The sequence below is a fragment of the Oncorhynchus mykiss genome, chromosome 2 (genome assembly GCF_057628025.1).
Source record: "Oncorhynchus mykiss isolate SJ-2025 chromosome 2, ASM5762802v1, whole genome shotgun sequence".
NCBI classification, from domain to species: Eukaryota; Metazoa; Chordata; class Actinopteri; order Salmoniformes; family Salmonidae; genus Oncorhynchus; species Oncorhynchus mykiss.
The window spans coordinates 74,187,449-74,200,091 of NC_143023.1; the positions used below are offsets into that span (position 1 = coordinate 74,187,449).

Below are 12,643 nucleotides of genomic sequence, written 5' to 3' on the forward strand. Positions count from 1 at the left end.
GTTGTGTTCATAATACATTAAAAAAGAGGGTCTCATAAATATCCACTGCGATTATACAGTAGATCCACTGTGTAGTCATCAGGTTTTTCTCCCATGTACAAATTTAATTCCTCGATCCATCTTTTCCAGGTGAGTGCTAAATTACAATCATCAAAGTATATTTTTCCCGTTTAGTTTCAGTGCTTTTTCCATGACGATTTATTTGTAGAATGGAACGTTAGCTACTCATGAATCTGCTTGTATCCAATAGCCAGTTAGCTGGCTATCGTGACTCTATGATAAAAGCTAACGTTGATGTTTAGCGTGATGACGAGCTTGTTAACGCGGCACTTTTCCAAACTGACGCCTGGGATGTATTCTTTATTTTAATCGATGAGATCCAGTTTCTTTTGAGTACCGCTGCCACCATGTTTCAATATGCTTTGTGTTGTAGTCGCGACAGACATATATATATAGTTAAGCAAACTTTATTATGCATGTTGTCAACCAGCACATTCAGTACATTAATAAGGTAAGTAACAATTGGTTTCCGTTTCCTATCTAACCAGTAGTCCTTCTAATTTTCTGTGGTGACCACATCTGGACATGCCAGTAAATCAGCAGAGTGGAGTTATGTAGTGTTGTTTATTGAGGTCTGAGCCCTTTGGAATGATATGAATCAGATGGAGAAGAACAGGCTGTTGGTCTGAATGCTGTTATGTCTGGCAGAACAAGCATGGGGTTACTCTCCCCAAATCCTACCCTTAATCATCATGGGTGAACCATGACCTTCTAGTCTGCACTGTCATAAGGGAGAGACTGGGGGAGCGATATTGAGTGTATTCAGTCAGTAAAATGTTCAGAATATGCAATTTAAAAGTTGCTTTGGAAATGTGTCGAAAGCTGTGAGCGCTGCTGAATTCAAAATACCCCTAGACCCTCCTGTATGAAAGACCCTCCTGTATGAAATAATTTGATAGGTAATTGGGTCATCATGCCTTCTAAGATTATGTTTTGATCCTCCACCCTGTGAAGTTGCACACTCCGCTCATGGATTTAACAATGGTGGAAACTCTCCAGCCAATGTTTACAATCCAATGCTTTCAAATACATGTTGAGAAGTGTGCAAGTGCACATTTTGCGAGAATTATGTAAAATTTGGCTGGATGGAATTTTCACCATATGTCTTCCACCTTTCCAATTGTTTCAGATGTATAGAAGTGCCTAAAGTGTAGGGGCTAGGTGTTGATTATAAATTCTGATTTCCTTTCTTGCCTGTTGATTGCTGTGGGTTTTTATAATGTCCAGTTGGTGGCAGTAATGCACATTTTATGGGCTTGCTATCTTTCATGAGTCACTTACTAAGTAAGTAGTAGCAGAGACTGAAGAGGAAGTGAGATGTTGGTGCCTATGGGAGTGTAAACCAATAGGCCTAGAACTGCTCTGGGGTAAATGAAGAAGACAACTCCAAGCTGCCTTACCTCATGACTTTGGTAAAGATATAATCATTGTTTTAGTGGAATTCAGTTGAAGAGGTTGAGTCTCCATGTAGATGTGGTAGCGTTTCATTTTGTAATAGAAGTTTTCCTAAAATGCTGTAATCTTATCGAAGATTATGTTGATTTAAACGAAAGAGTTGTTTGTCTCTCTATAGTGACATCATGGACCCCACTCCTGAGCCCAAGACCAGAGCGGAGGTTTGAAAGTGTAAGTAAAAGGCCTTATAATCCCGGAACTACCTGATACATCTGTCACGGGGGATTCTTGCCAGTGGACCTTGGAACCCAACACAGTTAATGAGCACCTGTCTCTTTCTGAGGGGAACCGGACGGTTACTGGAATTGTGTAGACTTTCTTAGTGTCCAACAAGCTTTCTCTGCCCTTAGCCTTGTTCTGAACACCTCCAAAACAAAGGTCATGTGGTTTGGTAAGAAGAATGCCCCTCTCCCCACAGAGGTGATTACTATTGCTGAGGATCTAGAGCTTGAGGTAGTCACCTCATACAAGTATTTGGGAGTATGACTAGACGGTACACTGTCCTTCTCTCAGCACATATCAAAGCTGCAGGCTAAAGTTAAATCTAGACTTGGTTTCCTCTTTCGTAATCGTTCTTCTTTCACCCCAGCTGCCAAACTAACCCTGATTCAGATGACCATCCTACCCATGCTAGATTACGGAGACGTAATTTATAGATCGACAGGTAAGGGTGCTAGATGTTGTTTGCCATTCGGATTTGCCACCAATGCTCCTTATAGGACACATCACTGCACTCTATACTCCTCTGTAAACTGGTCATGTCTGTATACCTGTCGCAAGACCCAAGCAAGATGCTTATTTATAAAACCCTCTTAGGCCTCACTCCCCCCTATCTGAGATATCTACTGCAGCCCTCATCCTCCACATACAACAACCGTTCTGCCAGTCGCATTCTGTTAAAGGTCCCTAAAGCACATGTATCCCTGGGTCACTCGTCTTTTCAGTTTGCTGCAGTTAGTGACTGGAACGAGCTGCAACAAACACTCAAACTGGACAGTTTTATCTTAATCTCTTCATTCGAAGACTCAGTCATGGATACTTTTACTGACAGTTGTGGCTGCTTTGCGTGATGTGTTGTTGTCTCTACATTCTTGCCCTTTGTGCTGTTGTCTGTGCCCAATAATGTTTGTACCATGTTTTGTGCTGCTACCATGTTATTTTTATATATATTTATTATTTTTATCCCAGCCCCCTTCCCCACAGGAGGCCTTTTGCCTTTTGGTAGGCCGTCATTGTAAATAAGAATTTGTTCTTAACTGACTTGCCTAGTTAAATACATTTTAAATAAATAAATACCTTTTTTTTTTCTTTTTTTTTTTACAATAATGTCAGAAGAAGCAGCTTTATTTCATGCATCAAAAGTTGGCATTTCTGGGAAAGCTGGGGTGATCTACTCACAGCCAATGGCAGGTCATAATTGTAGGAAACGCATTCGTCAATTACCCACCTGTCTAAATAAAAGTGAAACATTTTAATTGAAAAATAAGTTATTATTAAATAGTGGCAATATAATATCAGCCTTTGTTTGACTGTGAAGCATTTATAGTGCTTATGAAGACTATTTGAAAGTTATTTTTCGTGTGACCAAATAGTCATTATTCATGAGTGTTCTTTCGTTTTTAAGAAATAAAGGAACTTACTGTAGATATGCCCTTGAGTCTGCAACAACTGCCTGATCTTTGCTCAACACCACACCTCTTACAGAATAGAGTGTTTCCTTCCCATTCACAACCACCAATGCTTTACTTACAGAACTCTGCTACTTGGTCAGTGTGTGTATCAACATGGCAGAGGCCACGGACCTGATCAATTGTTCGATCTGTCTGGATCTACTGAAGGATCCAGTAACTATTCCCTGTGGACACAACTACTGTATGGAATGTATTAAAGGCTGTTGGGATCAGGACGATCTAAAAGGTGTGTACAGCTGTCCCCAGTGCAGGCAGACCTTTACCCCAAGACCTGTTCTGAACAGAAACCCTCTACTAACTGAGTTTGTGGAGATTCTGAAGAAGACAGGAATCCAAGCTGCTCCTCCAGCTCTCTGTTTTGGTGGACCTGGAGATGTTGAGTGTGACGTCTGTACTCTGAAAAAATTAAAAGCCGTAAAGTCCTGTCTGGTGTGTTTAGCCTCTTACTGTGAGACTCATCTCCAGCATCACTATGAATCGCCTGCATTTAAAAAACACAAGCTGGTCAAAGCCTCCACACAACTACAGGAGAAGATCTGCTCTCATCATGACAAGCTGCTGGAGGTTTACTGCCGTACGGATCAGCAGTGTATCTGTTATCAGTGTGAGATCGAGAAACACAAAGGCCATGATACCGTTTCCCCAGCAGTAGAAAGGATTGAGAGGCTGGTAAGGGCAACAACTCTAAACATCTCATCCAGGATACAGTGTATCTGACAATGTAATTAATCAGAATAAGTTAATGTGAGAGTCATGTCTGTATGATGTTACTAACACGTCTATATGATGGTACTAATGTGACAAATGTATGCTTTTAGAAAGACACAGCCAATATAAATTAACATCATGATATTTAAGCTTTCATTCTATGACATTTGTTTCTCTACAGAAACAGTTAAGTGAGAACCAGGCCAGGCAGAGAATTCAGGAGAGAGAGGTGAAGATACAGGAGGTGAGACAGGCTGTGAAGTCACTCAAGGTGAGTTTTGCATGTTTCCACTTAACAGATAGTACTCTATAAAGTGACTTACTATTCCTAAACTGAAGTGCAGTATATCTAGGGGGAACAGGCTGGGGTTCTGGTGAGAGCTGAGTAAATAGACTGGTTAATTTTTATGGCTAGGCATCCCGCTAGTGGGACAACTTCCGGTGAAACTGGAGGGGGCGCAATTCAAATAAATAATCATAAAAATGATGGATATTCAACATTTAAGTACATACAAGTGTCTTATAGCAGCTGAAAGCTTACATTCTTGTTAATCTAACTGCATTGTCTGATTTACAGTAGCTATTTCAGCGAAAATATACCATGTGATTGTTTGAGGACGGCACCCCACATCAAAATATTTTTCCACTGGCACAGGTTTCATACATTCACAAATAACGATTAAATATTCACTTACTTTTTGAAAATCTTCCTCTGATTTGTCATCCAAAGGGTCCCATCTATAACATGTAGTGTCGTTTTGTTAGATAAAATCCTTCTTTATATCCCAAAAAGTCAGTTTAGTTTGTGCCATCGATTTGAGGAATCCACTCGTTCAACATGCAGAGAAAGGAATCCTAAAATCTATCCCTAAACTTTGTTTCAACAAGTCAAAATACTTTTCTATCTTCTCCTCGGATACCCTCAAATGTAATCAAACTATAATATTTCTTACGGAAAGAAGTATGTTCAATAGGAAAGGTGCGCCCTGTCTTCATGGCACGCGCAAACACGAATTACCAAGACTGTGTCCCTGTACTAAAACTCATATTTCTTATTCGTTTTGAAGTTACAAGCCTGAAACCTTGAACATAGACTGCTGACACCCTGTGTAAGCCATAGGAATTGCACCCAGGGAGCTAATTTTCAATATGACCTTATACTTGCCATTTTAAGAGGAGGATCTCTCTCAACCCAAAAAATTCTGGTTGGTTTTTCTTAGGATTTTCTCCTACCATATCTATTGTTATATTCTCCTACATTATTTGAACATTTCTACAAACTTCAAAGTGTTTTCTTTCCAATGGTACCAATTATATGCATATCCTGGCTTCAGGGCCTGAGCAACAGACAGTTTACTTTGGGCTTCAGGAGGAAATGGAGAAAAAAGGGGCCTAGCCCTATTAAAATGTAACCCCTCCTCTCTGTTTGTCCTAACAGTGCTCTGCACAGACCGCAGTTGAGGAAAGTGAGAGGATCTTTACTGAGCTGGTCCACTCTATTGACAAAACGCGCTCTGAGATGAAGGAACTGATCAGAGCCCAGGAGAAGGCTGAAGTGAGTCGGGCTGAAGGACTCCTGAAGCAACTGGAGCAGGATGTAGCTGAGCTGAAGAGGAGAGAGGCTGAGTTGGAGCAACTCTCACACACAGAGGATCACATCCATTTCCTCCAGGTGGCATCACTGACTCTTTGTCCATTGCAGCAGGTGTCACTCCTGAAGTGTAGTCAATGTCTTTCTCCGTGATCAAATGTTAATTGGCACGTGCTTCGTAAACAACTAGGCGTAGACTAACAGTAAAATGCTTACTTATGAGCTCTTCTCAACAATGCAGAATTTAAATTTAAAAAAATGTTAATAGAAATAAATACATAATGAGCAATGATAGCTTGGCTATATACAGTACAGGGGGTACCAGTACTGAGTCAATGCGCAGGGGTACGAGGAAATTGAGGTAAATATGAACATATAGTTTGGGGTAAAGTGACAAGGCAACAGGATAGATACAGTGCCTTGCGAAAGTATTCGGCCCCCTTGAACTTTGCGACCTTTTGCCACATTTCAGGCTTCAAACATAAAGATATAAAACTGTATTTTTTTGTGAAGAATCAACAACAAGTGGGACACAATCATGAAGTGGAACGACATTTATTGGATATTTCAAACTTTTTTAACAAATCAAAAACTGAAAAATTGGGCGTGCAAAATTATTCAGCCCCCTTAAGTTAGTACTTTGTAGCGCCAACTTTTGCAGCGATTACAGCTGTAAGTCGCTTGGGGTATGTCTCTATCAGTTTTGCACATCGAGAGACTGAAATTTTTTCCCATTCCTCCTTGTAAAACAGCTCGAGCTCAGTGAGGTTGGATGGAGAGCATTTGTGAACAGCAGTTTTCAGTTCTTTCCACAGATTCTCGATTGGATTCAGGTCTGGACTTTGACTTGGCCATTCTAACACCTGGATATGTTTATTTTTGAACCATTCCATTGTAGATTTTGCTTTATGTTTTGGATCATTGTCTTGTTGGAAGACAAATCTCCGTCCCAGTCTCAGGTCTTTTGCAGACTCCATCAGGTTTTCTTCCAGAATGGTCCTGTATTGGGCTCCATCCATCTTCCCATCAATTTTTACCATCTTCCCTGTCCCTGCTGAAGAAAAGCAGGCCCAAACCATGATGCTACCACCACCATGTTTGACAGTGGGGATGGTGTGTTCAGCTGTGTTGCTTTTACGCCAAATATAACATTTTGCATTGTTGCCAAAAAGTTCAATTTTGGTTTCATCTGACCAGAGCACCTTCTTCCACATGTTTGGTGTGTCTCCCAGGTGGCTTGTGGCAAACTTTAAACGACACTTTTTATGGATATCTTTAAGAAATGGCTTTCTTCTTGCCACTCTTCCATAAAGGCCAGATTTGTGCAATATACGACTGATTGTTGTCCTATGGACAGAGTCTCCCACCTCAGCTGTAGATCTCTGCAGTTCATCCAGAGTGATCATGGGCGTCTTGGCTGCATCTCTGATCAGTCTTCTCCTTGTTAGAGCTGAAAGTTTAGAGGGACGGCCAGGTCTTGGTAGATTTGCAGTGGTCTGATACTCCTTCCATTTCAATATTATCGCTTGCACAGTGCTCCTTGGGTGTTTAAAGCTTGGGAAATCTTTTTGTATCCAAATCCGGCTTTAAACTTCTTCACAACAGTATCTCGGACCTGCCTGGTGTGTTCCTTGTTCTTCATGATGCTCTCTGCTCTTTTAACGGACCTCTGAGACTATCACAGTGCAGGTGCATTTATACGGAGACTTGATTACACACAGGTGGATTGTATTTATCATCATTAGTCATTTAGGTCAACATTGGATCATTCAGAGATCCTCACTGAACTTCTGGAGAGAGTTTGCTGCACTGAAAGTAAAGGGGCTGAATAATTTTGCACGCCCAATTTTTCAGTTTTTGATTGTTAAAAAAGTTTGAAATATCCAATAAATGTCGCTCCACTTCATGATTGTGTCTCACTTGTTGTTGATTCTTCACAAAAAAAATAGTTTTATATCTTTATGTTTGAAGCCTGAAATGTGGCAAAAGGTCGCAAAGTTCAAGGGGGCCGAATACTTTCGCAAGGCACTGTATACAGTGGCAGCAGCATATGTGATGAGTGTGTGAGTGGGTGGGTAGAGTGTTTTTAGCAGTATTATGGCTTGGGGGTAGAAGCTGTTCAGGAGCTTTTGGGTCCTAGTAAGTTTGCCATGTGGTAGCAGAGAGAATAGGCTATAACTCGGGTGGCTGGAGTCTGACAATTTTTAAAGCCTTCCTCTGACACTGCCTGGTATAGAGTTCCTGGATGGCAGGAAGTTCGGTCGCAGTGATGTAATGGGCTGTACGTACTACTCTCTGTAGCGCCTTGCGGTCGAAAGCTAAGCAGTTGCCATACCAAGTGGTGATGAGCCAGTCGATAATCTCAGTGGTACAGCTGTAGACCTTTTTGAGGATCTGAGGGCCAATGCAAAATCTTTTCAGCCTCCGGAGGGGGAAGAGATGTTATCGTCCACTCTTCTCGACTGTGTTGGTCTGTTTGGACCGTGATAGGTCCATAGCAATGTGGACACCGAGGATCTTGTAGCTCTCAATCCGTTCCACTACAGCCCTGTTGATGTGAATGGGGGCGTTTCCTGTAGTCCACGATCAGCTCTTTTGTCTTGCCCACGTTGATAATCTTTTTCTTGTTTTCTGATCTGTCTCTGTAGAGTTTCCAGTCTGTCTGTGTCCCTCCTGGATCTGAGGCCTTACCCAGCATCACTGTCAACCAAATCTCATTTGAGGATTTACAGAAATCAATATCTGCACTTAAACAGCGACTGGAGGTTATATTCAAGGAGGAAATGGCCAAGATACCTGGGAAAGGTAGGACTTCACACACAAACAGCAAAAGTACAGCGTTATATCTTATTGTTATTTGGAAATGTTTGTACATAAAGATTATGTTGCTTTATCTGGCAAGAGAGTAAATCATATGGTATGATCGTGTAATTAGATTTTGAACAGTAAATGTGAGAACAATGTTTTAGCTTGTCAGACTTTCTATATTGCATCTTTAACATGACATGTTTCATGAAATCTCTCTCTCGTTGGCCCTCTTTCATACCATTCTAGTGCTGATGCCAGCGACCATAAGTACAGAGGAATATGGTAATGTTGCTTTTGGGGCCAACTCAATATTAAATTATATTAGATTTTAGGTCGCCTTTATGATAATGATTTATCAATTCATATACAGTACCATTCACATGTTTGGACACCTACTCATTCAAGGGTTTTTCTTAATTTTTTACTAGTAGTGGTTTCTTTGCAGCAATTCGACCTTGAAGGCCTGATTCACGCAGTCTCCTCTTAACAGTTGACGTTGAGATGAGTCTGTTACTTGAACTCTGTGAAGCATTTATTTGGGCTGCAATCTAAGGTGCAGTTAACTCTAATGAACTTATCCTCTGCATCAGAGGTAACTCTGGGTCTTCCTTTCCTGTGGTGGTCCTCATGAGGGCCAATTCCATCATAGCGCTTGATGGTTTTTGCGACTGCACTTGAAGAACCTTTCAAAGTTATTGAAATGTTCCACATTGACTGACCTTCATGTCTTAAATTAATGATAGACTATCATTTCACTTTGCTTATTTGAGCTGTTCTTGCCATAATACGGACTTGGTCTTTTACCAAATAGGGCTATCTTCTGTATACCACCCCTACCTTGTCACAACACTACTGATTGCCTCAAATACATTAAGGAAAGAAATTCCACAAATTAACTTTTAACAAGGCACACCTGTTAATTGAAATGCATTCCAGGTGACTACCTCATGAAGCTGGTTGAGAGAAAGTGTGCAAAACTGTCACTAAGGCAAAGGGTGGCTACTTTAAAGAATCTGAAATATTAAATATATGTTTAACACTTATTTGGTTGATACATGATACCATGTGTTATTTCATAGTTTTGATAGTCTTATAGTCTTCTATAATAGTCTTCTCTATTATTCTAGAATGTAGACAATCATCAAAATAATGAAAAACCCTATGTCCAAACTTTTGACTGGTACTATAAAAATCTAAAGGCAGATTGAAAGATGGTGATATTATTGTCATGATAACTTTACCTCTCTCTCTCTCTCTCTCTCTCTCTCTCCAACTGAAGGTGTCCAGTTTGTGGATGAGCAAAGGTCTGAGCTCATTCAGAGGGTAACCATGGTGATGCCTATAGCAGATGAACTTCTTCAGAGATGCATGCTTCATAAAGAAATGTATAATACTATCCGTGATGCCAGGCCCAGCCAGGAACAGATGAGACTGCTGTACGAGGCCCTACACTCAGGAGGCTCTAAGGTGAAAGCAGCCTTTTATGAGATTCTACGGGAAAAACAACACTATCTAGTCAATCTAGGTAAGTGCACAAACGTTTTAACATAACTGTTGTTGAGTGTGCCCAGGGCCACAATGATCAGAGTGGATCAGCTATATTTGATTATCTCTGTTATCCATAGCAACAAATCTTCATGATGTTCCACTCCCCGAACCCAGGATCAGAGAAGAGTTCTTGAAATGTGAGTTTGAAACGCACAATTCCATATACCCATGCATGCACACACTATTACATCTGCATTTTCAACTTTGTTTTGACATTTTCTCAGATTCCTTACCGCTCACATTGGATCCTAACTCAGCTCAAGAGTGCCTGTGTCTGTCTGAGGGAAACAGGAAGGTGACAAATATTGGAAAGGCCCAGCCCTACCTTCACCATTCAGACAGATTTACCTACTTCGTCCAGGTGCTGTGTAGAGAGGGTCTGTCTAGAGCCAGCTACTGGGAGGTAGAGTGGAGTGGGGATTCTGTTAATGTAGCCGTCTCATATAAAGGAATCATCAGGAAAGGAGACCAATGGAATGGCGTCGCTGCATTTGGACGGAATGATCAGTCGTTGAGTTTATACTGCTCAACCTCTAGCTGTAATTTCATGCACAATTGCTCTACAACTGTTATCACTGTCCCCTGCTCCTCCAGAGTTGGCGTGTACCTGGACCACACGGCAGGAACTCTGTCCTTCTACAACGTTTCTGACACAATGACTCTCCTCCACAGAGTCCAGACCACATTCACTGAACCTCTTTATCCTGGGTTTACAGTTGGTCATGGATCATCTGTGAAGATACTGACACAGTGATAGAAGTAATGGAGCTTTCATATTAAACTCGGTATGGATTTAATCCATAACATTGTTATTTCTCTTTTTTTATAATCTTGAGAAGTTCTGAAAAATATGCTTAATGTCTCTGCTGATGGAGTGCTGCTGTTTTCCCCAGCTCTGACATAAACAATCTGTTATGTCCTGACTGCAAATCTGATGAACCAGGGTTTGTTGTATAAACACATGCATGCTGGCCTCTGTGGGCTGAGGAAAATAGTAAGCCATGAGAAACTCAAACAAGGCCTAGTTCCAGTTTGGCAGTTAGCTCCTACCCCTTCAGTGTGCACAAGTTTGACAGGACTGGAAGGATGTAAGCAATATGGAGGATGCTTCACTTGGCCTATTAGAAAAGCACATGGAGTCATCACCTATCCCATTCTTTTAGATCTGCAACACCAAAATGTTAGGGAAAGGGGAACACAATGGAATCAGGCTTATACATACAGTAGGTTACAGGATTCTGTCAACACAAAATCAAATAAAATGTTGTCACATCTGCCGAATACAATGTGTAGCCATTCTTGTGATTGTGATTTTGCCATTGTAATTGTTTGTAAACTTGTGTAGTTAAATTAATCTATGATCGTATGCTATCCATTTGTTTGTATGCTGTTCTTTGTTTGACATTTTAATATTTGATTATTAACCAATGGTATTAAGCCACTCTTGGCCATGATTACAGACACCTGTGTCTTTTGACACTATATAAACGAGTCATCCCGCAGTGTTTGTTATTATACCCTGATGAAGACAGCTTGGCTGTCGAAATGTTGGTATTACATTTTTGCATCTGAGCTCCTAGAGTGTGCGGCTCTCTTTTATTTTTGAATACAATGTGTAGACCTTACTGTGAAATTCTTACTTACAAGCCCTTAACCAAAAATGCAGTTTTAAGAAATGAGTAACAAATAATTAAGAGCAGCAGTAAAATAACAATAGTACAGGGGGCACCGGGTAGTTGAGGTTCTATATACAGTGCCTTGCGAAAGTATTCGGCCCCCTTGAACTTTGCGACCTTTTGCCACATTTCAGGCTTCAAACAAAGATATAAAAAAAATATTTTTTTGTGAAGAATCAACAACAAGTGGGACACAATCATGAAGTGGAACGACATTTATTGGATATTTCAAACTTTTTGAACAATTCAAAAACTGAAAAATTGGCCTCTGAGACTATCACAGTGCAGGTGCATTTATACGGAGACTTGATTACACACAGGTGGATTGTATTTATCATCATTAGTCATTTAGGTCAACATTGGATCATTCAGAGATCCTCACTGAACTTCTGGGGAGAGTTTGCTGCACTGAAAGTAAAGGGGCTGAATAATTTTGCACGCCCAATTTTTCAGTTTTTGATTTGTTAAAAAAGTTTGAAATATCCAATAAATGTCATTCCACTTCATGATTGTGTCCCACTTGTTGTTGATTCTTCACAAAAAAATACAGTTTTATATCTTTATGTTTGAAGCCTGAAATGTGGCATAAGGTCGCAAAGTTCAAGGGGGCCGAATACTTTCGCAAGGCACTGTACATGTAGGTAGTTATTAAAGTGACTTATGTATAGATAAGACACTTCCTTAGATATCGTTTACCAGCTGTTTACAAATATATATAGGCCGCCACCTCTCGTCTTACCAGAGGCTGCTGTTGTATCCTGCCGATACAATGTAAAACCTGCCAGCTGTATGTTATTCATGTCGTCGTTCAGCCACCACTCGGTGAAACATAAGATATTACAGATTTTAATGTCCCATTGGTAGGATATACGTGCTTTTAGTTCATCCAATGTATTAGTCAGCGATTGTACGTTGGCTAATGGTACAGATGGCAACGGCAGATTAGCCTCTCGTCGAGCGGATCCTCACAAGGCACCCCGATCTTCTGCAAAATATTTTCCGTCTCTTTCTCCTGCGAAGGACTGGGATGAGGGCCTGTTCGGGTGTCTGGAGTAAATTGTTCCCCGACCTGACTCATTAAAGAGAGATTCTTTGTCCAGTTCAAG

At 40.7% G+C, this 12,643-nt stretch overlaps 1 protein-coding gene across 5 annotated transcripts; it reads left to right on the plus strand.

Annotated features, from left to right (window-relative positions):
* Nucleotides 1–256: 256 nt before the first annotated feature.
* LOC110496053 (E3 ubiquitin/ISG15 ligase TRIM25) lies at nt 257–11,215 on the plus strand. 5 transcript variants are annotated; one of them, XM_021571706.3, is made up of 10 exons: nt 257–511; nt 1,634–1,686; nt 3,268–3,875; nt 4,096–4,185; nt 5,353–5,586; nt 8,154–8,310; nt 8,560–8,595; nt 9,593–9,838; nt 9,939–9,998; nt 10,086–11,215. In XM_021571706.3, the coding sequence occupies exons 3-10, from the start codon at nt 3,300–3,302 to the stop codon at nt 10,613–10,615; spliced, it is 1,929 nt and encodes a 642-aa protein (XP_021427381.2). In that variant the 5' UTR covers nt 257–511; nt 1,634–1,686; nt 3,268–3,299; the 3' UTR covers nt 10,616–11,215. The 5 variants fall into 5 exon arrangements, with proteins under 5 accessions (XP_021427381.2, XP_090063300.1, XP_021427389.2 ...); XM_021571714.3 differs by lacking the exon at nt 257–511 and adding an exon at nt 1,336–1,472; XM_090207174.1 differs by lacking the exon at nt 3,268–3,875 and having other exon boundaries at nt 265–511.
* The last annotated feature ends 1,428 nt before the right edge of the window (nt 11,216–12,643 follow it).

Excerpts from the sequence above, each read along its gene's own strand:
- LOC110496053 (XM_021571706.3), top strand. The coding sequence starts at position 3,300 with ATGGCAGAGGCCACGGACCTGATCAATTGTTCGATCTGTCTGGATCTA. Across the intron at positions 4,186-5,352 it reads AGGCTGTGAAGTCACTCAAG|TGCTCTGCACAGACCGCAGT; the intron begins GTGAGTTTTGCA and ends TTGTCCTAACAG. Across the intron at positions 8,596-9,592 it reads CATAAGTACAGAGGAATATG|GTGTCCAGTTTGTGGATGAG; the intron begins GTAATGTTGCTT and ends CTCCAACTGAAG.